Source organism: Balaenoptera musculus, chromosome 9, assembly GCF_009873245.2.
Source record: "Balaenoptera musculus isolate JJ_BM4_2016_0621 chromosome 9, mBalMus1.pri.v3, whole genome shotgun sequence".
Classification (NCBI taxonomy): domain Eukaryota; kingdom Metazoa; phylum Chordata; class Mammalia; order Artiodactyla; family Balaenopteridae; genus Balaenoptera; species Balaenoptera musculus.
In genome coordinates this window covers 28,889,532-28,915,826 of record NC_045793.1, presented here as the reverse complement: position 1 = coordinate 28,915,826, position 26,295 = coordinate 28,889,532, and the positions used below count along the sequence as shown (strand labels likewise).

At 37.3% G+C, this 26,295-nt stretch overlaps 1 protein-coding gene across 24 annotated transcripts in view; it reads right to left on the bottom strand.

The window, feature by feature from the left end:
- The window catches only part of CADPS2 (calcium dependent secretion activator 2), a 539,668-nt gene that overhangs the window by 313,997 nt on the left and 199,376 nt on the right, over nucleotides 1-26,295 (bottom strand). For all 24 annotated transcript variants that reach the window (XM_036862873.1, XM_036862885.1, XM_036862874.1 and 21 more), the window contains exons 4-5: nucleotides 9,763-9,843; nucleotides 3,414-3,650 (exon numbers count right to left, since the gene is read on the bottom strand). In XM_036862873.1, the coding sequence (XP_036718768.1) occupies nucleotides 3,414-3,650; nucleotides 9,763-9,843 (318 nt within the window). The remainder of the gene's footprint in view (nucleotides 1-3,413; nucleotides 3,651-9,762; nucleotides 9,844-26,295) is intronic.

Below are 26,295 nucleotides of genomic sequence, written 5' to 3'. Positions count from 1 at the left end.
TATGACTGTTTGTCCTGCATCTCTTTCTGTAGAATGTTTAATAGCCAAAGTGCAAGAGAGAAGAAAGGAAGCATCTGCTTAACACTATTTCTGTCACCTCTACTACAAGCTTCTATAAACAGGACCTCCTAAAACATACGAGTTGTGAAACAGTTTTTTGTCCCTCAAAACAATGCTCCCATCTGTGCCGGGAATGTTCTATCCTGCAGAATTGCCACTTTCAAAAGATGTAACTTCTGTTATGAATCCACACATATAAGTAAATAAAACACAGTTCTACAGATCTGACTTCCAAAAAGAATTTGAAAAGCGCAACTAGTCTCAATCATTAATGATAAAGGCGGCTAAGAATTCCATGGACCATCAACTAACCTAAGTTATCTTAGGTAACTGTTTCAACTAATTGCCAGCAAAACTTGATAATGAAACTACAGAAAATAAAACTGATCTGTGTTCTGTCTTTTCTTCCCAGATCTCTGGATAACTGATGTAATCAGGATAAAATAGACAAAGTTATTCTAGAAGCATAAAGAAGGGAGGCATGTACAAAATATGAAACTAGATAACACGCTTCTGAATAATGCATTGTCCGCCCACAGAGTTACATGGCACTCAGGCTTGTGCGGGTTGTGGGAAAAGGCAGCTGAGCAGTATGGTGAATAGGGGGACCACACACATACCTCCAAACACAGAGGAGGTCACAGGGTCTGCCAGCCTAAAACACGCAGTGTGAACATCAACTACATTCATGCCACTGACACCATTCCCCTTACAACAGACTCATAACTTCATGGATGAACGTTTTCCTAACCTTACTTGAATATTAAATTTTAACATACCATTGTTTGGCTTAGTGTTTTGTGAGTTAGCTTGTCTCTTGCTTTATAATTCTCTCTGAAGGCTTCATAAATGAAGAGACATAAGAGTAATCTTGTGAGACTAACTGCTGCGTTTTGATACCATCAAAGTTCCTAATTCAATAAACAATTATCGAGTCTACTGTTTTAGGCTGTTGGCACTGTTTTAGGCTCCTGGGATACCTCAGTAAACAAAAGAGAAAAAAAAAGACTTTAACTTCCTAAAGCTTACATTCTAGTAAAGAAAGCCAGATAATGAATAATAAATATAATAAATAACTGATTTATATGTTAGGTGGTGTGGTGCAAGAAGGGAGGAGTGGGTAGAAATTTTAAAGAAATGATAAAATTTTAGCAGTGTTTCAAATCTGCACTTTATTCATTTGACTCAGACTTCAGTTCCTAGAAAAACTCCTTCTCCGCTGGACCAGCTCTAAGTCTGACGGATGAAATGTGAAACCCTTAAAATGGCTTAACTGCTCGCCCTTCAGAGTTTTCTTAGGCTGAAATCTGGTGTCTGATGAGCGAGGCCTGGATAATGGGCGAGAGATAATTATTCAGTTTAGCTAGACTGAGGTCAGAGGCCTTGGGGCTGGAGGAGGTACCTGGTCCGTTCCCTCAGGTGTCCCATAGACAAGCAGTGTGTAGTCTGCCCTGAAAGAGACTTCATTTTGTTGTGAGACACAACTCCTCTTTAAAATACTGTAGGCAACATGGAACAGATCTGTACTATGCCATGATAGGAAAATATCTGCCTTATATAGACCTAGTAACAGAGGATGTCAAAACAATTGTAAAAATATGGAAGCTTCTCAGACCATGGCAAAATGAAGTTTTAACTCATTTCATCCTCCTAACACCCTTTTATTGCTAACTGAACAACCCTGTTTAAACATACTGGCAATGAAGCACAGAATAACAATTCATAGTTTCACAGAAAAACTAACTCATGAGCATAATTTTGTTTTCAAAAGGGAAAGAGAATTCATAAAAGCTAATTACTTAACAATGGTGTAAGATTTTTAAACAATAGAGAAAAGAGAAAGTGTTTTGAACTGTTTTCAGTTCTTCATGCTTATAGAGATAATGGTAAGTTTAAACATTACACAAATCATTTGCTTCCCAAATTATTTTTTTATTATTAATGAATTTAAATGCCAAACTCTTGTTAGAAAAAGTTAGACTGTAATTAAATAACTGATTTTGTTTTGTACAAAACCTTAAGAAAAAAAGAGTTGGCACTTTTCATTTTAGTTGGCAGGAAACCTGACTCAGGAATAATTGGGAAATTCTACACCTGAGATACTATGTAGTTTCAAATTAAACATCCTGAGGTTATGAGGTTAAAGAGATTGAGAAGAAACCCAGGAACAAAGCCACTTGGCAAAGTTATTAGCTAATCCCTGAACTGGGTATGGAGTCAGAAGAAAATCTCCTATTTCTACCCTGACACTGAATTGAATCTATTAACCTACAAAGAAAATGTTAGCCTGGAAGGGAAGAAAGAGAGGCAGTTGTCTTATCCTCAAGCTTGAATTTGTCTTAGAGTTGAATAAGTGGAGGAAAGAACAGAAGCAGACATTTGCTTTTTCTGCCATAAACGAAGCAAGCCAAGTGTAAGAGGTATCAACAAAAAAATCTAAAGCTGTACCTCCTAAGACTCCACATATTTTGCTTTGTCAACGAGCAAACTCAAACAGCAGTACTGGGACCTAGCAGAGAGAGTACATAACAATGCAAGAAAGGAGTTACAAGCTTTAATTTTTGAGAGGCTAAAAATTTAAGCTGGATATTGCGAGCATATGTGTGGGTGTTGGGTATAAACCCATATACATATACATGGATCAGCCCATATACAGAGTTTAGCAGTGAGGAAATGCCATCATGAAAAATATCCACAGGGAGCAGTAGTAGGGGTCAGTGATCAATGTCTTTGGTTTCCAGTGATTTGTATAAAAGGGATGAAACTCTGAAGTCTTGGGGAACACAATTTTAAATGCACAACATTTATTCTCGTTTCTTTTTAATGATATTTACTGTACCTGTAATGAAACGGCAAGTCCTAGAAAGGAAGAAGTCTTTACTTCTCATCATCTATAGTACCCAATACTGTACATTACAGCTGGTTTATGCGATTTGATTCTACAAAGATGATCTCGTAGTTAAAGCAGATTAAAAACAAGAATAACCAAAAGCTTGAAAGGAGTTTCCAAATTACAGAGAATTCAGTTATGTGTTTAAATCCTATTTCCACTCAAGCGTGTTTCAGTGGTTACTCTACCAATAAATTTCCACCAGCCTAGGTGGCGCCAAGAACACTTGCCTCAAAACTTGCATTATTTTATTATTTAACCCTAACACCACTGTTATGTTTAAAGGACAATTTGCATTAATTTGCATTCACACTCTGATTGCCTAGCACATGAAGAATAATTTAACTTCTTCAAAATATATTACACTGCTTTAAATTTGAAAATGTTACCACCAAGGTCAGCGGAAATGACCCTGTAGCCTCATTTACGCTGCCAGAAGCAAACACGGGATAAAGCCACTTACCTCTAAGGTGAATGACAGCACCACGTCGGACTTTGACAGCTGAATCTCATTCTCATCTCCTATGTCCAAAAAGGCAGAATTCTGTGAACGTTTTAATTTTTGTAATTTAAATTCTGGACCACCTTTCGAAACTGGAAGACTCTCCAAATTGGCCATTAGCAAATTCACTGAAGACCGCAACTCTTCTATATACATATTCTCCATCTCTTTTGCTATAAATCTGGGGAATTTTCTTTCCTTGAAAATAATTTTTAAAATAATAATGTTACACAAGTCATATTTCAATTTTATCGTAAAAGATTACATGATGTATATATACTTGACTGTCTTAGGAATTGTGATGCTCAGTATAATGCATTTACCTGATACTTCAGTCTCTAGGCTTTAAAAGCCTCAGGCTTTGGCAATTTTGATTATATTTAACTGTACCTTATCTACCTTACGGAGGATCATTATCATAAAAAATGAATAACATGATATACATTTTCAGATTAACTTTATTTTTGATATGGTATTTATTTAAGGGAAAAACCAACTCTAAAAAACATACATGTAAAAAGTTTTAGTGTATAGATGAATCTTAATTAGCCACTGGTATCTTTGAAATACTTGGAATAACTGGTCTATAAGAAGAATGTTCAGTATATACTGCTCTGACTGTTAAGAAACAAACATTTTAACAGTATCTCTCTTTCATACCACAGATGTGTTAGGCATTCAAATTGAAAAACCTTTACTATTAAATAGCAGTATGGCCATACTTCTAAAATTAGTTAACTTTCATGTCATACAAATGTATCAAGATCCCTTATTGCCATAAATTCAGTTTTTTAGTAAAGGTTTAGAAAAACTTAAGTTTAAAGACTAAGGTAAATTTATGATAAAAGCTGTACATGAAAAAGTAATAATATCAATTTAGGAGATTCAGTTTTCTTCCCAAATTACATGAGTGTTGCCATTCAGTCCTCAGATCTCTGCAATCAGACTTCTGTTTCTTTCACTCAGTTAAAAGGACATTCCAAGTACTGGTACTTAGATAGATATTAACAGCTATTGCCAAACTGCCCTTAGAGAAGGTTATACCCATTTACATTCCCACAAATAGCAAGTGAGGTTTCCTCACACTCTTGGCTCTTTCTTTAACCTCTGACAGCCTGGCACTTAGGTCTTCTCTCTGAAAAGTAGAGGGCATACAGCTTTATGATGGGAAATGCGATGTAATGTAATGACAGCTGTATAAAACTGGCTGGGGGATGACAGCCTAAAGCTGCCATCATTCAAATGAATGACTGCCTAAGGCTCCAGAAAAATCAATGCCTTTACTACTGTTTCCTTTGGCATCATTCAAACTGTAACCTAAGAAATCCCCATCTCCAGGGTGAATGGAATACATCCACAGTGCGTTCATCAACCTGCACCTGGTCTGACTCACTTGCACCAGTTTGTTCATGGGCTGGAAAGGAACATCTGGCACCACCTTATGAATCAGTCCCAGAGTCTTGGACCACCTGTTTTTCTTTTCCCTCAATATAATCTTGACATATTCTTTTAAAATAATTTACATATAATCAATATTAAAATTGCATATTTATATCACAGAGTGATTAAATATCTACATCCATAATTAACTTTCCCAAGGAAGGTTCTTAAGTATCCTTTTAATATTCCCCTATAGCTTGAAGCAACATTCCCACACAGTAAGTTTGCATCCTCAGAAAAAAACACATAAGTACTCATTTATATAATACCTTGGTTTCCTTTGGGGATGGAGGGAATAATGTTTTGGATAGTTTTTCAATACATGCAAAAAAGGAAAAAGATAAAATAAAGCATAAAAACATTTTTACATTTGTGGACTAATTTTAAAAGCTGTCATAAAAAGCATCCAAAACTCAGATATAAGGCAAAAAGGTGAGGGAATAGGTCCTTCCAACGTCATGTGTGAGCAAAGGCCATCCAAGGATCATGTGGGGGAAATGTACCTAGTTCAATTTACTGTTTACATTGATTAAAGATCCTGTTTACAAGTGAAGTCACACGTTACTTTGTAGAATTTTGTCTGGTAAAGATATAAATAATGTGTGTCTGGTGACTAAGATAATCCAATGGTTATAGTTTAAATCCCTGTTGGAAATTAACCACTGTTTTTTTTTTAACTACTTTTATATCTAATACTTGAATCTTATTTTAACTTTGCCTAAAAACACCTACTTTTCAAATGCCCCTTAGACTAGTTTTAACATCTAACTAGTTTGCTCATTAATTATACACTGAGTACAATCATTACTGTTTGTTCATTTTATATTCGTGTAACAGTCACAGTTTTGCCTTTTAGAAATATTTTAGCAAAGCAAAAGGCAAGTATATCACATGTTTGAAAGTCTGGATGTACCAGTTATTTTCTCCAAATTTTTAAGGTGTTTTTTAATGGAAAACTTAGCATTAGCACATGAAAAAAAATCTATTCTTACTTAGCTTTCATTAAAAACACTTCAGCCATTATCATTTTTCAAGGAGGAGATTGGCAGGAATCACCCAAATTGACTGTTTCATCAGCATTTTCAAACTTTTCAGGAAATAGACTACACTAGATTTTCTTTTTCTCTATGGGAAAAAAACCCCCAACAACTCTCTCTTAAAGCTCTGAGGTTTGTCGATAGTATTTCATAAATTTTATTTAGCCTGCTTATGTTGCCTCTTTCTTGGAAACAAAATCAACTGTACAACGAATGTACATATTAAATTTGATCTTTTAAATTAGAACAGCATCAGAAATAGGGTTATTCTGTAGTTTACCTGTGAGTTGTTCCTATAAACCAGTTTCAACGTTCTAATTTAGTCCTCTGTACAGCTTAGCCCATTAGCAGCCCTAACACACTATATACATTTAAAAAAATTTGCTCCATAAAATTTCCATTATTCAAATTTAGTCACTGTAAGAGTTCTTAACTTCCTAGTAGGTGAAGCATGGACCAGAGTGGTAGGATGAACGTGGTGACAACTGTCAGATCGTGGAAATACTTTGAAGACAGATAGAAATGGATTTCCTGATAAATGTGGCATGAGGAAAAAAGGAGTCAAAGATGATTCCAAGTTTCTGAGCCTGATGTACTAGAAAGACAGTATTGCCAAGAACTGGCCTACCCTGACCACTTGACTGGAAATTGTCAACACTCTCCTTCCCTCCCACATTCCTGATTCCACCTTCCCTGCTTTATTTTCTAAGTAGCAAATGATCACCTTCCATAATTCAGTTACATAGCAAGTTTATTCCTTATTGTAAGTCTCTCCCAAATAAAATGTAAGCTCCCTGAGGGCATGGCAGGAATATTTTTGTCTGGTTTTATCCTAAGAGAACTACATTTGTCTGGATGTATCCCAAGTGCCTAAAATAGGGCCTGGTTATCTTAATAGGTGTTCAAGAAATATTTATTCATTGAATTTATGAATAGAAAAATTCAGGCTCCAAAAGGTTAAATAAGTTGCCTATATCGAGGAAACAGCAATCCTGGATCTGGCCCACAGGTCTTTCTGGCCCAGTCCACTCACATTTTTTTCTACTACTACTTCCTAATTATGCCTTGGCTAAAATATTAAAGTCAGTGTTTACATCCCTTGAAACAGACTTCTGCCCTGTGGTTTCAGTGTTATTATACTGTGTTGTGAAGCGTGACAGGTGTTACTAATAGTTGACTGCAAACTATAAACTATGAATAAACCACACTTCTGGATTTATGAGATTGAAGAGGTATCAGGGCCTAAGAGAGCAAACCTAAGCTCTGGAGTCCAAAGACCAGCGTTTGAGGTCTTTTGATTTGTTAAGTAATCTTCCCTATACCTCAGTCTCCTTGTCTATAAAATAGATTCATTATATCATCTGCCCTTGTGGGTTCATAGGATTATTGTAGAGATCTAAGACAACAGGGTCAGTAAGTTATAATTAGCCTTATATTTTATGAAGGTGGCTTAAATTTGGTGAAACTGAAGTAGAAGACAATTAAACATGCTCTATCTGCTATGTCAATATATTTGCCGAAAGGCATTATATTTTGGGGTGGTTTTTTGCTGCTGTTGTTGTTCCAATCCCATCAACTTCAATTCCTTCCTTCTCCATGCTTTTTCTTTTTTTTTTTCATACACACACACTGTATTTTATTTTTACAAGAGATAAACTGACACCAAGCATTGTAAATGGATGACCACAACAAAAGCAACAATGATTGCAATTACCAAACACGAAACACACTCATACTATGTCATAATATTGACATTCAGTCCAGTAATCCTCCACTGTAACAGCTCCTTTACTTTGCAGTGAAAATTGATTTGTATATTTTTTGCCTCTGAGAGTCCTTGTGGGATTTTGTTTTCTTTTTTAAATTCAAACAGGAAGTCACAAAAATTATAATCATCCTCATCAGTCACTCAGTCCCATGTAATTAATTTTTTTTTATCTTGATCTTTTGTTAGCACTTTTATGAGTTCATCGGTTTTTCATTAGAGTTCTGAAAATGCTTATTCATTCAGTTCAGCAGTATAGTCAGTTACCAGAAACCTGTATCCACGCTTCTTCTACTTTATCAACACTTCTGATGAAATCATCAAGGTCCCGTCAAAGAGAAGCTGCTGTTTGTGCAGCACTGACCCTGCTCCTCTCACTCAGTCCAGAGGTTACACACACACCACACATTCTCCTCCACAGACATGAACTCGGGAACACACCCAAGGCTTTCCATCCTATTCTGCAACCCTCTAGAAATTCATCTCAACTATCACATATTCAGCCAGGCCCTTGAAGAAGTTCAACTTATGACACTGTGTACAGCTCAGGTACAATCTAAATACAAGTAGGCAACTGAGAAATGCTGATCACAGGTCCAGGGTCCTGCCCACAGTGCCGGGCACATCTCTCTGGATTCTCTCTTAGCCTCAGGGCTTTAAGAAAAGCAGTGCCTTTCCAGACACAGACAGCTTCCAACTCAGGTTAGGATTTTGGGGAATGCATTTCTCTCTCTAAAGCTTCCAAAAGCCTCAAGCTAATACTCGATTCCTAGCCTGAGAATTCCACATCTGAATCTCTAGAATGATGTAGTACCTCTCCAGAGGGTGGTAACAAGGTGTGTTGTCTTTTCACCCTCTGCCCTTGGCTTGGTTCTCACAACTAACGGTCATCTCTGTTACCCAATTTCTCTCAATTTTCTGTGTATTTCTATTTATCTCCATTTCTCAACAACTTTGCTACTTTTAAATTTAATACACATTTAGATAAACACAGTACTAGTCTTAAAACTTACATATTCATAAATACATTTTTCTTTGAAAAACACATAACTTCAATAGTCAAATGCAGTATGGGATATATCTCCTTAAAGTGCTGGAAAAGTTCACTGTCTTGATTTGGGTGGTGGTTAATACAGGGTGTATACACGTTCATCAAGCTGTAAACTTAAGATCTGTGCACTTTGCTATATACATGTTATGCCTAAAGTTTTTAAAATGAAGAAAAATCCCCAATAGAGAGGATTCTTCAGAGAGACAGAGACAGAGACAGAGACAGAGACAGAGACAGAGACAGACACAGACACAGACACAGACACAGACACAGAGGGAGGGAGGGAGAAAAGGAGAGGGAGAGTCTATCAAATACTCAAATTTTTCATTTAGCAAAAGGAAAAAAATCTTATTCTCAGATCAACAGCATTATAACCTCAAGTCTATTTTAAGAGACTAAAATTTTATTTTTACCACTGAAGTAAATTAATGCATCAATTTACTAGAGAATGATTTAGACAAAGAGTCCTCAGACCTAAAAAGAAACTCATGGCTTTTGTTTGAAATCTATTTCTGTTCACACAATGATTGTATAAATAAAAGTAAATAAAATATTGCATTCAATATGCCCTACGAGACTCTGTACTAGAAACTTCAAATTATATTTTTCATCCATTCAAATATTAGTTGACACCACTGTGTGCCAAGCACTGTGCTAGATACTTCGGAATATACTGTATGATTTTGCAGGCACGATGGTTTTCTCTCTGATTATATTATACTTAGTGCAATATTAAAATTCTTCTAAGTCTGGCAGTTTGAGAAATTCAGGCATTGCTTTAAGAATAATCTACAAAAGTTATCACTGAATTTAAACATCTTATATAAGGATGGATATGTAAAATAGATAATATGCTCCATTTTAGATAATATGCATTCAGGTACCTGGGCTTAAGAGGCATGCATGGAGATGAGAAAGTAAAATTATTCTGGCTTTAACTATACAAAACTCTTTCAGCTCACAGAAATCTAAGTACAGAAAGAAATGCAGTACAGTATATCAAAGTTAACAATTTACCTTTGCCATTTTCTCTGCCAATTGCAAACGACCATCAAGTTCCCTTCTGATCTGGGCTGCTTGTTCATCTGCATTATCCAACTTAAAAATAAAACAGAAATCACACATACATGATTACTTAATGGCAGTGACCTACAGATTAAAGCAAAGACAAAATGACTCCGAAAAAACTTTATAAATTCTCTCAACTACCTACTGAGAACACAGAAAGTTGTTTAATTAGATTGATAGTCTAATTAAATTTCTTGGGCACTTTTCATTGTGGTTTGCTCACAAAAAAGGTAATAAGTCTCTAAGGTTAATAGCTCAGCTTACCAAAAAATCTAATTATAATAATTCTTTGCTCAAACTGTCCACAACAAAGCTAAACCAAGAAGTCCTTGTTTCCTTGAGGATGCATTAAGCTGTCATTAAATTTATTCAGGCCACCCTTCCGCCTTCATTAAGGTCAGTCCTAAATAGTTCAAAATAGATAAATCTCTTGTTTTGTTCTTTCAAATTCCCAAAATGCATTTCTGGATAGTGAGATACTGAGTAATGCTTCATTTTTTTCCTTGCTCTTTCAAAAAATGTTTCCTTCATTTATATAAGAAGTTTTTATTCGTGCTAAACTATCAAAGCACTATTTGATTGATTGCTATAACTTTCTACCATTTAAGTCTTCATATGCCCCTCATTCTAGTACCAACAGGCTCATACTGCCAAGAAATCCTTTCACAGACCGGCACCACGTTAGAATTCCATTCTCTTGTTCTAAATTTGATTGAAAGCTTAGCATGCTATCCTCATTTTTAAAGATATTTCCATCTACATGGAATATTACTTTAACTTCTCCACTGACATAATCCTTAACTTTTTCTATAACTTCTTTTAACTTTTCCTCATGAGTCCTTCTATCTCCCTGTATTAGTTCATTAAGAACTCTTAAATCGAGGCAGTTCTATGAGCCATGCACAGTGTGGGCTGTACTGGGTGGGTTACAGATGTGAACAAGGCCAATGTTTCTCTTTAATTCCTTCCCCTCTCCCATTTCCCTCATTAAGAAGCCTAGACCACACAATACAACCATACTTTAGTAAAAGTCCATCTAAAAATTGGATTAGTACTGAGTACAACATTAAACACCTAGGAGAATACAGATTAACTTGTCCATTTGCTGAAGAACTACAAATTTACCATGTTACATTAAAAAAAATAGCCTTAGTAAGAAAAATTCTGAAAAAGATGAGTAGGGGCAAAGCAGGTCAGTAGGATGGTGGTGTCAGAATGTATATGAAGGGTCAAGAAGAAAGGTAGATGCTCCAGTAAGAGGGCACCAAACGTCTGGAGGTGAGAGCAGAAAGTGGTTTGGGGAATGGAATGGGGGTAGAGGGGGGAGAAGGGAAGGTTCATGAGAGATGGGGCTGGAGAGAGAGGTGGGGCTACCTTATAAGCCTACTCTTCACAGGCGAATTAGGGAGCTTGGAATTGCTTCCTATAGCACTGGGATTTCACCAAGAGGTTTTAAGCAGGACTTTGGAAAGGTCACTGTGTCTGTCTCCATCACAAACAGGTTAAGAGGGACATAAGGAAGTCTACCTGTCCATCTATATCAATCCATCTATCTGTTTGTTTGACAGATCTAAGGTCACCTTCCCAAAAAATATGTTTCCAAATTTATTTTAAAACATCAAGTTTATTTACGCAAGATTTTCTTAAACTAAATCCTTGTTGTAAAGGAGTTGCTATGCCATCTCAAAAAAAAAATACATTTTAATTGATTCATATTCAAAATCAAACAGAAACAAGTCTCTCTTCACTGCGTCTGAAGTCAAAATGACTTACATTAAAAACTAACAAAATTATTAAGGAAAAAAATAGGTGATAAATGCCTATTCCAGGTAACTGAAATCAAGGTCCTAAAAACAAAAATTATGTGTAAGAACACTAACTACAATACCTCAAATACAGTAAACGTAATATGGGATATCTTCTCATTTTGCTTAAATGCTGATAAATATTTTTCCACAAAAAATAAAAATAAAATGGTTACCTGCAGTGAAGAGTTACAGTTCCACCAAGAAATAGCATTTAACATCTTAAAACCTTAAAAATTCTCCTTCATATTTTACCACAAAATATTATTTAACATCTTTAACTATTTGTATCTTCATATTAAAAGTTCTTATTTAGTTTTAAATGGAATTGTTTGAGTCACTTCTGCGGTCTGCAAGTGTTTTCTTTCTCAGAGTTTTCTACTACTTTTAAAAAATATTAATGCCTTAACTGAATTTGTCTGAAAAAATACAGACAAAGAAAAGCAGAGCATTACTGTACTAAACTGTCTGTTAATAGCAATCAGAGACTGGAATGTTACTGATGACTACAGTGTCATTTTTGTGAAACTAGAAAAGCATACTTCCAAACATGTTTACAAAAAAAAGAGGAAAAGCTAACATGATAAAGACAAACAATAAAACATTTATTGGTTGTCTTTGTTTTATGTAATGCTAGACAGAATTCAAGGAGGTAAATCAGCTGATTAACTATAAGTAAGAATTTTAGTTTACCATTCCATGTGCCATATGTTTTGTTTTCTTTTGAGTATTACCAAACTCAAACACAGTTGAAAGTTTATATAATTTTTATGAATGCTTTTTTTTTTTTACATCTTTACTGGAGTATAATTGCTTTACAACAGTAAATCAGCTGATTAACTATAAGTAAGAATTTTAGTTTACCATTCCGTGTGCCATATGTTTTGTTTTCTTTTGAGTATTACCAAACTCAAACACAGTTGAAAGTTTATATAATTTTTATGAATGCTTTTTTTTTTTTACATCTTTACTGGAGTATAATTGCTTTACAATGGTGTGTTAGTTTCTGCTTTATAACAAAGTGAATCAGCTATACATATACATACAGCCCCATATCTCCTCCCTCTTGGGTCTCACTCCCTCCCACCCTCCCTATCCCACCCCTCTAGGTGGTCACAAAGCATTGAGCTGATCTCCCTGTGCTATGCGGCTGCTTTCCACTAGCTATCTATTTTACATTTGGTAGTGTATATATGTCCATGCCACTCTCCCACTTTATCCCAGCTTACCCTTCCCCCACCCCGTATCCTCAAGTCCATTCTCTAGTAGGTCTGTGTCTTTATTCCGTCTTGCCCCTAGGTTCTTCATAACCTTTTTTTTTTTTTTTAGATTCCATATATATGTGTTAGCATACAGTATTTGTTTTTCTCTTTCTGACTTACTTCACTCTGTATGACAGATTCTAGGTCCATCTACCTCACTACAAATAACTCAATTTCGTTTCTTTTTATGGCTGAGTAATAGTCCATTGTATATATGTGCCACATCTTCTTTATCCATTCATCTGTCGATGGACACTTAGGTTGCTTCCATGTCCTGGCTATTGTAAATAGAGCTGCAATGAACATTGTGGTACATGACTCTTTTTGAATTATGGTTTTCTCAGGGTATATGCCCAGTAGTGGGATTGCTGGGTCGTATGGTAGCTCTATTTTTAGTTTTTTAAGGAACCTCCATACTGTTCTCCATAGTGGCTGTATCCATTACATTCCCACCAACAGTGCAAGAGGGTTCCCCTTTTCTCCACACCCTCTCCAGCATTTACTGTTTGTAGATTTTTTGATGATGGCCATTCTGACTGGTGTGGTGATACCTCACTGTAGTTTTGTTTTGCATTTCTCTGATGATTAGTGATGTTGAGCATCCTTTCATGTGTTTGTTGGCGATCTGCACATCTTCTTTGGAGAAATGTCTATTTAGGTCTTCTGCCCATTTTTGGATTGGGTTGTTTGTTTTTTTGATATTGAGCTGCATGAGCTGCTTGTAAATTTTAGAGATTAATCCTTTGTCAGTTGCTTCATTTGCAAATATTTTCTCCCATTCTGAGGGTTGTCTTTTCGTCTTGTTTATGGTTTCCTTTGCTGTGCAAAAGCTTTTAAGTTTCATCAGGTCCCATTTGTTTATTTTTGTTTTTATTTCCATTTCTGTAAGAGGTGGGTCAAAAAGGATCTTGCTGTGATTTATGTCATAGAGTGTTTTGCCTATGTTTTCCTCTAAGAGTTTGATAGTGTCTGGCCTTACATTTAGGTCTTTAATCCATTTTGAGTTTATTTTTGTGTATGGTGTTAGGGAGTGTTCTAATTTCATTCTTTTACATGTAGCTGTCCAGTTTTCCCAGCATCACTTATTGAAGGGGCTGTCTTTTCTCCACTATATATTCTTGCCTCCTTTATCAAAGATAAGGTGACCATATGTGCATGGGTTTATCTCTGGGCTTTCTATCCTGTTCCATTTATCTGTATTTCTGTTTTTGTGCCAGTACCATACTGTCTTGATTACTGTAGCTTTGTAGTATAGTCTGAAGTCAGGGAGCCTGATTCCTCCAGCTCTGTTTTTCTTTCTCAAGATTGCTTTGGCTATTCGGGGTCTTTTGTGTTTCCATACAAATTGTGAATTTTTTGTTCTAGTTCTGTGAAAAATGCCACTGGTAGTTTGATAGGGATTGCATTGAATCTGTAGATTGCTTTGGGTTGTATAGTCATTTTCACAATGTGGATTATTCCAGTCCAAGAACATGGTATATCTCTCCATCTGTCTGTATCATCTTTAATTTCTTTCATCAGTGTCTTATAGTTTTCTGCATACAGGTCTTTTGTCTCCTTAGTTAGGTTTATTCCTAGATATTTTATTCTTTTTGTTGCAATGGGAAATGGGAGTGTTTTCTTAATTTCACTTTCAGATTTTTCATCATTAGTGTATAGGAATGCAAGAGATTTCTGTGCATTAATTTTGTATCCTGCTACTTTCCCAAATTCACTGATTAGCTCTAGTAGTTTTCTGGTAGCATCTTTAGGATTATGAATGCTTTCTTAAAGGTTGACTTCTCAATTGAGATAATTGCAGTTTCACATGCAGTTGTAAGAAATAATTGAGAGATATCCATTGTACACTGCCCAGTTTCCCTCAATGGTAACATCTTACAAAACTAGACCATCATGTACAAGCAGAATACTGATTGATACAGTCATCCATCTTATTCCAATTTCCTTAGTTTTATGCACACTCATTTGTATGGATTTCTATACAATTTATTATCTGTCTAGGTTCATTCAGTCACCACAGTCCAGACACTGAACAGTTTTAACACCATATGTTGCCCTTTTATCACCACACCCACTTCCTCCACCCAATCCCCAGCTGGTTAGTTTTATACAATGTACCTCATTTTCAGAATGTTTAAAAATAAATTTAGTAAGGCAAATAGATTTTCTTTTAATTTCCATTATTAAATTGGAGATGTGCTCCCATGCACGAGAGACTAACATTTATAAACACTGGCTTGGGGCCACAGACCTCTTTAATCTACACATTCACTGCCTAGGTGCTTTCCTCAAAGCCCATGGCCATAAAGAGCATCTATTCACTGATAACTCCCAAGTATGTATTTATAGCTCCAACCTCTCACCAGAGGGCCAGTCTGTTATTTTCAACTGCCTACCTACCATTTCAACCTGCATGAAGACAAGGCACATTGCATTTAACATGCACCAAATGGAATTTTGATTTCCATCTCCCCACCTCAATCACTCCTTCCGTGAGTAATGCCATGTCATATAAATGGCACACCTATTTACCATTTGTTCAAGCCCAAAGCCTAGGTCTCATCTTTGACCTCTCTCTTTCTTTCACAGCCCACAACCAATCCAATTAGAGTTATGCAGTGAAACCCAGAATCACATAGTTGAAGGCAGACCAAATCCAGGTACTCTGAGTCCTTGGCCAAGACTCTTTTTTTGCATGGTGTAGTGTATCTCTAGCCACTTGAAGTGCATTTCACTTTGCCAATACAGTTGTATACATCATTATGGTGAAAATAATTTTTTCTTTTCTGAAAACTTGGTTTTGCACACTACCTCCTCACCTCCTTCCCCTCAAAAAAAAAAAAAAAGTAGAAAAAAGCCCAAATGGATGGTTTAATAGATGTGGGACATCAGACTTTAAAATGTTGGTGATGTATCCATTTCTAGTGCCTGATTTGGGCTGTGAGATAAAGACAATGGGGATAATTTGGGGACCATGGAGTTGGTGGTAGAGGCCAGAGACAAGTCCTCACTCCACAAGGACATCTTTTAATTTCATTTTCTTTTACTTTAAATTCCTGATTACAACACTTTATATGACAATAGATTACTTATACCTCACAGATATCCTTTCCTGGCACAGAATATTTTCCAGGTCTTTTAAAGAGGGTCATTCAACCCTGACCATAACAGATGCCCAAACGTATCTTTATTCTCTGCAATGCCTTGAGTATCTATTATACAGAACATTTTATCACTTTAATTATCAAAATATTTCAATGTCTTGACAAATATTCAGTACTTTTATTTTCCTCCTGTTCATTACACAGGGATTGCTGTTTCCAAATTCAGAATTCTCTTGGCTATGAAGTTCTTAACCTGGACCTTCAGGAGTCTGAACCATTCAAGTTGGGAGCAAAATTTGGAGAGATATGCACTTTTCTCCTTGAGGAATTGTTTGAATTTCATAGCTTACCCAAAGGGGTGGTTAACTCAAAACAGGTAAAGAACCATGGCTCTAGGAGAATCTTCTTTATAGAAATCTCTATTCATTTCTTCTAGAAGAGGCTGTCTGGCTTTTTAAACGTAAGCAATGGCAAATGGCCACCTCAGGCCTACACATCATCAACCTTACCCTTTCGAAGATTTGTTAAATTCTTCATAAAAGGACACTAAGACATAGGCTCTGAACAATGTTGACTGAATGGCCCACAATTACTTTACTAACTCTATGTTTTTTCTACACCTACTGTACAGCAAGCACTACTGAAAGCTCTTCGGTAGCTGCAGAAGTAGTCGCCTTCCAGGAGTTCACATTTCATACAGAAAACAGTAAAAACAGTATTTAGAACAGAATTGCCACCAGAAAGCTACTGATCAAGGAGTGTGGGAAATCAGTGATGGAAGAGATGTTTTTCCTGGTTGATAATATCAGGATGAATTTGCTAAAATGGAAATATTAAAAAATGGACTTTGAGGAATAGAGAAAATACTGATCTGATGCCACATCTATTAGTCTTGACTTGCAAATCTCAAACCCCGGGCTCTCTGGGCCCCAGTCCTCTCAAGTTCTGTGGAAACAGTTCTGAGAAGAGAAGGTCTCAGAAATCTCCCTTTGCAGAAGTCCTTGGGAAGACCCAAAGACTTCATTGATGGCCAACTATCTTACAGGTAAGAAAATTTTAAACAGCATAAGAACAACCTTACCAAGTTTTACCCAACAGCTTCATTTTATAGCATCTGATATCATTCTTCTAATGCTTTAAAAACTACAAACATCAAATACTCAAATTCATTAAATTTGCTCATATCTTCAAGAAAAAAAAAAGTCTTCTAAAAAGCACTTTTCATAGCACTGTTTAGCATCATTGCCCTCTATGATTAATCTATTTTCTAGAACCAGGATAATTGTCTTCACATTAATATTGTCAATCACTAAAAATGGGAATTAATAGCTGTGTTTTTCCATAATGATGCCTTTGTTTGCACTAACCCTAGTCAACTGTGCCCTTCTTCCACTGAAAAAAAATTAGTTCTTTTCTGAGTCCCCAGTCCAATTATCTCTTTTCAAACAAATTATATTCTGTTACTTTCTTATAACACTCACCTTTATCTTTTAGTATGAAATATACAAGTAGACTAGGATTTGCACTGTTACATAAATAGTGTTTTCCCTGAGATTAATTCATTTGCTGGTTATTCTGTTTATATCATCTATAAATCTGGTGATCTAGAGATAATACATCATGAGAAGGAATTTGCACAAACCTAACCCCAATTCCAAAAGAACACTCCACCCAACATTATAAATTTCTCATAGCCCAGTGTTCGCCTTGACAGTGCCAAATATGAATGGATTTTGCAACATAGCCTAAAAACCCTGATCAAAAGCTGTATTATTAGCAAATTCATTTACTTCATCAATAAATTTGTTAATTTTCTACCATCACTTGAATCAAATTATTTATCGTGAAGACAGAGTGCAACTCTACCCTACTGATTGTTCCTGCTCTGTTTTCTGTGCTGACCCCCCTCATTCTCTCAGCCCATAAGCACACACAGTTGGTCCTTGGCTGTTCTAGACAGTGTCTGCTGTTGTATATGATGTCATAACATACAGTACAATATCATAACTCAGCACATAGCTCTGGCCTCTCTCCTGAGTCCCAGTTCTCTATCTCCAGTTGAAGGCAAGGTCTTTCCTTTCAGGCATCCAACAATGGCCTCAGCTAAGACTGAAGTGTCCTTTTTTACAATCCACTCTTCTTCATGGCTGCCCTGTTTCTACACGTGGTTCTCACTACCCTTGATCAGGCTAACATCTTAGAAGAGGAGGAGGAGTAAAGGGCAGGGGGATGGAAGGATGGGTGGAAGTGAATGAAAATAAGTGGATATGAGTGAGAAAGAATGATACCCAAACATCTCAGCTTAGTTTTCAGGTCCACCCTATTTCGTACCAATCTCACTTTTTAACCTCTTGGATACTTTCATTATTTATACAAATTAGTTTGCTCATTATATACAAAACATATTACATTTCCCCCATCATATATCTTGTTTGTGTTTCTCCTGCCTGGGATGCTCTTCTTACCTACCTTCATTGTCCAGATGAATCTCCAAATCTTCTGAGAAGACTACCTGCCTATCTATTGGGTAACAAAGCAGGTACTGTCTGATGACATATCTTTCATAGTAGTCTTCTCATTATTCAACTTCTCAGATATTTATGACCCCTACCTCACACCGCAACATATGACCCTTGTTAGCTCACCCTACCACCCTAACAAGAGGCCTAAACCAATCCATCTCCAATGGTGGGATTCCCGTAACCAGTCCCAGTTTTAATGTAAATGCAAGGAATAATTCCACCTGTATTTGAAAGGTTTTTGGACCCTAACGTCCCTCCAGACTGACCCATCTTCCATGAGGCAACCTCCCTCAAAAACAGAAACAAAAAAGTCCTTCCTCCCCGCTATCTGATCATTGACAATTAGCCAGCAACTCCAAGGTAACTGAAACTCTTTTTGCAATTTCGTCAACACAAAGAGCACAAGGAAGTGAAGTGATTCCCGTGTTCTCAAGGGCGACGCATTGCTTGGATGCCGTTACGTCTGAGTCAGGGAGCGCTCGGCTGCTAAAGGCAGAGCGTGTAAAGATCACTCTCACGTCTACTTGCTAAACTGTGCATAAGAAACCTGGCTCGGAAAGAGCAGTTCTGCCGCAGCTTCTCGGAGAACAGTTCTGAGAGTCTTAAAATTGCATTTCCCAAACCACACTTCCCTTTGAATACTACTTAAAAGTAGGAAAAAGATGAACGAGTTAATGAGATATAAAATTAGCCTATGTGGGGGCTTCCCTGGTGGCGCAGTGGTTGAGAGTCTGCCTGCCAATGCAGGGGACACGGGTTCGAGCCCTGGTCTGGGAGGATCCCACATGCCGTGGAGCAACTAGGCCTGTGAGCCACAACTACTGACCCTGCGCGTCTGGAGCCTGTGCTCCGCAACGAGAGGCCGCGACAGTGAGAGGCCCGAGCACTGCGATGAAGAGTGGTCCCCGCTCGCCACAACTAGAGAAAGCCCTCGCATAGAAACGAAGACCCAACACAGCCAAAAATAAATTAATTAATTAATTAAAAAAAAAATTAGCCTATGTGAACTGAACTAAACTATATTAAGTAGTGGATCAAAATGTTCAAAAGTAAGAACGTAAGAACTTTAACCTCAAATATAAAAACCAGGGGACTTCGATAGCTTGGAGACTATGCATACATATTGCCTAAAGCGGTAGGCATAACTTCGCAAATTTTTGCACATCATGAAATTTTCCTTAGGATTCCATTTGGTATTAACATTTTATCTTCTAGACAGAAGTCATGAGCTAACATTTTCAAGCAATGATTTACTAACTATACTTCCCTCAATAAAATAATTGAATATACATTCACATTAATAACGATGAAACGGAGAGATTTTAGCACTAAGTAAAATAACACAGACACTATCAGCGACTTTAGAGGACTCTGTCAGAGCAGATTAGAACTTTAGCCTCATCAGGACTAGTAAGAGGTAAATTTATACAGCACTGTATGTCAGGAACCGTTCTAAGTGTTTGTAAACATTATTACATTTAAACCTCAGAGCAACCATATGGAAGAGTTCTTACCATCATCCCAGGTTAGTAATGAAAAATCTAAAGCACAGACAGGTTTAAACAGTTTTCCAGGGTCAAGGTCACACAGTTCATACTCGGCAGGGCCAGGGTCTGAATCCTATAGTTTGACCCCAGGGTTCAACGTAACCACACCTCCCACTCCTTCACGACACCGCACCCTCAGTTTTCATCCCGTCAGTCACTTGCCATGAGTGCCCACAACAGGAAACACGTTAAATATTACTGGACAATTTACGGTAAAAGGATTTAAATATTTATCCTATGTTCAAGTTGTTACAATGCAAAGAGAGGCATGTATGAGTATCTATAATACAAAGTAGAATATCACAAGCTTTTGGGTATGCTAGGGAATTATACATTCCTCAGGGATTTCCCCCTCTCCCACAATATTTAAGAAAAATGAGTGAAGGCAGGAGCGGAGCAGAGCAGGCTTTGTGGAGGAGGAATTTCTCTTGATTCTTTAAGAATAGAGAAGGGGGATTCCAAGTGAAGAGAATAAAGTGAGACAAAATTAAAATTCAAGAAAATACAGGGTGTAGATGAGGAACAGGGAGTGCTTCGGCTCACCTGGCACAGAGGGGCGTGTAAAGAATCGTCCATGGGGAAGAATATGGGAAAGAACATAGAAAGGGAGGTGGGGGCCAAGCTGAATGCCACAGGTGTTGGAAGCCTAGCCAAGGGCTATGAACTTCATTCTGTTGACAGAGGAGCCATATTTTTTTTTCCCTGTTCAAAGCTGGGTAATGATGAGAACAGGATGGTGCTTCAATAATATTAATCTGGCAATAAAAACATGTAGGATTAGAAGGGAGGAAGCAGGTGAGAGGCTACTCTCATGCTCCATATGAGAGGTACTGAAGTTTCCAGTTACGCGGATGGTTGTGGAAGACAAGGGCAGACACTGCAATATAATGGAGAAAGTAGCAGTACCAGATTACTGTTTGGACTGGGAAGGCAATAAACACGAATGGCTCCTGGTGATGAGTCAGAAAGCTGAACATACATAAATAGAAGCAGGTTTGAGATGAGAAAAAATAGCACTTTGAACCTGTTGAGTTTGAGAAGTTTCAGATTCAGCAGTTTGCCATGGATGTAGAGTGGAAAGAAGAGCCGACCTACGTGAGAAGGCTGAAAGACAGGGAAACTCAAAATAAGCATAGTGAATCTGTGTCTTTATCACTGCAGTATTTTTCAGTGCAACAATCCTAATAGCATCTGATTTCTCAAACAAACCAGGGCAGCAAACCTATCTATATTTTTCAAATACTATTCCTCTTGGTACCATACCATGTACATAGCGAGTGCACAAACTTCTGATGAGGCTTCGTAAAACAAGATGTCAGCCTCGTTCACCTGGAGACCTTCACATAAGAATCATGAAAACACTTTGCAAACAGGAAATGACATCATTTAAAAACATTTTACAAGAGAGGCCTTTCTACCAGTTTGTAACAAATAAGGGAAAACACTTTGCAAACAGGAAATGACATCATTTAAAAACATTTAACAAGAGAGGCCTTTCTACCAGTTTGTAACAAATAACTAGAATCATCACTGCCACCCATTACACAAGTAAAATCTTACTAAGACAATGATCAATTGGCCCTGCTCTATCTAAGGTAATTAGGGAAAATGGAAAAAAGAAATACTTTTTTCTGGTCTTAAACAAAGAGGGTTCAGGATATTATGACCCCAATAATCATCTTAAAGTGTCAAATTCACAGGATACTCTTCGTAAGCATACAGTCCTTTTTATTCAGCCCTTTCAAATTGCTTTTTTTAAAAAGTGCTTTGTAAAAAGTTGTTCTGACCACCTACCAGAAGAAATCGGGATTTGTGGGCCATACATTTCTAAAAGTCCAAAAGCAATAAACAATTAAGAACCAAGTCTGATACTGTGAGCCTGACACATAGTAAGGTAAGGGCTCAATAATTTTTTTTTAAATAAAATGATTCGATATACTAAATAGAAGGAATTTCTTGACTATATAATATTCTTCATATTAGCTGATTCCCTGAAGTTTTCCTATTAACACCACTTTCTTACTTTCTTGGTTCTTCTCTTAACCCACTCCAATCAGGTTCACTCCCAACCACTCCATAAAGTCCTCCCTTGCCAAAGCCAACAGTTGCTTCCACTTAACAGATTCAAGGGTCACTTCGTTGTTGTGTGGCACAGGTAAACTCTCTCCTTGCAATGTCTTCCCATGGCTTTCCTGACACCACACTTTCTGGTTTCCTCCCTCCTCGCTGGCTCTCTTGCCTTTGTGCAGCTTCTAAATCCTGGCATCCCCAGGCCTCTCTGTCGTGGCCCCTTTTTCTTCTTGAGCCCCAGACTCTCCCAGTATGATTTCATAATGTCTCATGACTTAAATTAAAATACTAACTTTATCAAAATGATTTCCAAATCTTTATCTCCAACTCTGACCTCTCACTGGAATTTGAGACTTGTATATTCAGCTACCACCTGCCATCACATGGACATCTAACATTCTTATTTCATCAGGTATACAACAGACCTTTTGATTCCCCCCGCCCCCTGCCACATATGCCCCTGCCCCAAAGTACTGCTCCATGCGAAGAGGGACCATAATATATGGAGAGCCTTGACCAATGGCTGACCAGAGTAGGTGCTATACTGAAAGAACACCCTCAGCAGAGATGCCGCATCAGACCACAATTCACAGAAATGCTGCATCAGATAAATGCTGGAAACGTAAATGGGAGATAGCCATCAAAGGATACTATCTTTTCTATAAAACGTGAGTGAGAGGAATGGGTGGATGTTACTCATAGTTCTAGAGAATGCTATGTCTTAAACTACAGACTCCAGCTGATCCCTTTTTCTGCTTGAATTCCTGGGCTTTCATCATGTCCCTTTTAAGGCAAGTAGGTGGTCTAGTGTTCTGACTCAGGCCAAAGCTCCCAAGCGCGGGAGCACAGAGGAATTCCGAAGCACAATACAGGGCACGGATCCAAGAGGATGTGAAGAGACACCCAGGTGAAATCCAGTAGTCTAGGAACTTCACAGGCAACACAGGAAAACAGGACCACAGTAGGGCAAGGAGCAGAGCCTCATGACTACACAAAACATTAACATGCAGGTCCTGTTCCACTTCTTTTTTAATAATGCTGGGCCATGCCCACAGGTGGGGTGAGGCAGGGGATGGGCCACATGCAATCCATTCTTTACCACCGAGAGTGATCTTTCCAGAACCCCAACTTGTTCCTGTCATTCCTTGTCTCACAGACCAACAGTGTTCCCTCTCTCGTGAGAGTTCCAAGCTCTTCCAGCTAGCATGTGAGGCCCTTAACATTCCTAACTCTGTAGCCTCATCTGCTACTCCACCAAAACACACAATGAATCTCCCGTAGACTCCAAGCCATTTCATTCTCCTCGTGCCTTTGTAAGTGTTGTTTTCCTCCAGTCCGCTGAACTTCTACACATCTTCCAAAATTCAGGAATTGTCCTTGTTAGAACCTTCATTAAAGTTCCAACAGAGGATTGAGTTTCCAGACTTCCAAATCATTTCTTCTTCTGGGCACAGAGCTAGACTGTTTCCCAGCCTCCTCTATACTTAGATATGACCATGGCATGAAGACCTCAGATGAACTGTCAGGCCAGGGGTCCTTAAGCCTCAGCATCACGTAGGAAGTTTTTAAAAAACAGACACTTAGGCCCCACATCCACAGACTGTTTCACTTAGTCTGAGGTGGGGCCCAGGTAGCCAGTGGTTTTTAAAGCTCCTCAGGTCATTCTAATGTGGAGCCAGGGTGGAGCACTAAAGAAATCCACGCAAACTATCCAGTATCAAATTAAGAGACTGTCATCCACGTGCTTACATTATGCCCTATACACACCCTCAGAGACACACTGATTAATTATACCATTCATCACATTTTACTTACATACCTGTCTCCTGACCACATGCAAACACCTTGAGGGAAAGAATAAAATCTTGTCATTTTTGTATTTTCATTGTTTCGCCCAGTAACTGATATTTTTAGAAGGTATTCAATAAGCATTTTTCAATGTATAAAATATATTCACCACATATATTTCATTTTAATTTTGATAGAATATTTTCATTAACAACCATGAAAAACTAAGAACAATATTCGTATTATTATAGTTGGAACAGTAGATTCATATAATCTTTTATTCATTAATAGATGAAAACAGGTCATAAAGTGCATTGGCAAATACACTTTTCCCTTCCATTACTATTACAAAAATGCCTGATCTCTGAAGATTTGTGTTCTCTTATCACTAAAAAAAAAAAAAAAAAATGTGGACATGCCGGGATAAAACCTTAATTTCTATAGGCTAGATCTAAGTAAAGAAGAAAAGTCTAAAAATAAATGCATGGAATATCTGACTGTAGACTATATTTTTATCTGATGAGATTTGGGAGAAAGCAGAAATAAGTTAAAACATCTTTAGAAGAAACCTTACTTAGAAATATTTTTATGTAGTTCCTCTACACGTAGCCCAAAGGTAAAAAAAAAAAAAATAACGCATAGTCAAATGAAGCAACACTGATTAAAGTTATAACTTGATTTAAGAATATAATACAGGTATATTCACAATTATACAAACAATTTTTATGGATTAAAGACCTAAATGTAAGGCTAGACACTATAAAATTCTTAGAGGAAAACACAGGGAGAACACTCTATGACATAAATCACAGCAAGATCCTTTTTGACCCACCTCCTAGAGAAATGGAAATAAAAACAAAAATAAACAAATGGGACCTGATGAAACTTAAAAGTTTTTGCACAGCAAAGGAAACCATAAACAACACAAAAAGACAACCCTCAGAATGGGAGAAAATATTTGCAAACGAAGCAACTGACAAAGGATTAATCTCCAAAATATACAAGCAGCTCATGCAGATCAATATCAGAAAAACAAACACCCAATCCAAAAATGGGCAGAAGACTTAAGTAGACATTTCTCCGAAGAAGACATACAGATGGCCAACAAACACATGAAAGAATGCTCAACATCAGTAATCACTAGAGAAATGCAAATCAAAACTACAATGAGGTATCACTTCACACCAGTCAGAATGGCCATCATCAAAAAGTCTACAAACAATAAATGCTGGAGAGGGTGTGGAGAAAAGGGAACCCTCATGCACTGTTGGTGGGAATGTAAATTGATACAGCCACTATAGAGAACAGTTTGGAGGTTCCTCAAAAAACTAAAAATAGATCTACCATACGACCTAGCAATCCCACTACTGGGCATATACCCTGAGAAAACCATAATTCAAAAAGAGACATGTACCACAATGTTCACTGCAGCACTATTTCCAATAGCCAGGACATGGAAGCAACCTAAGTGTCCATCGACAGATGAATGGATAAAGAAGATGTGGCACATATATACAATGGAATATTACTCAGCCATAAAAAAAACAAAATTGAGTTATTTGTAGTGAGGTGGATGGACCTAGAGTCTGTCATACAGAGTGAAGTAAGTCAGAAAGAGAAAAACAAATATGGTACGCTAACACTTATATATGGAATCTAAAAAAAAAAAAAATGGTTCTGAAGAACCTAGGGGCGGGACAGGAATAAAGACACAGACATACAGAATGGACTTGAGGGCACGGGGAGGGGGAAGGGTACGCTGGGACGAAGTGAGAGAGTGGCATGGACATATATACACTACCAAATGTAAAATAGATAGCTAGTGGGAAGCAGCTGCATAGCACAGGGAGATCAGCTCGGTGCTTTGTGACCACCTAGAGGGGTGGGATAGGGAGGGTGGGATAGGGAGGGTGAGAGGGAGGGGATATGGGGATATATGTATACATATAGCTGATTCACTTTGTTATACAGCAGAAACACACCAATGTACAGTAATTATACTCCAATAAAGATATTTTTAAAAAATAAAAACAATTTTTAGAGAGGAAACTGATTCAATATTACTAATCAGATTCAAATTTATTTAACTGAAATCAGATTCATCAATTATATATCATGATACATTTATTTTAAAAAATAGAAGTGAATATGTATATAAATACTATAGCTAATCATTAACTCCAGAATTTCAAAAGTCAGGTATTATACGATCCAATCAGTCTTAAGGTCTTCAGTTTCTCCTTGCTGTTTCCTAAAACATTACAATTGCCATTTAATGACATTCACTTGAATACTTTCCTCAAACATTTTGAGATTTAAAATTACACTCACAGGAAAGATATACCTTGCTAACAATCATTTCCTCAGCTTTATTTTCCTGATTT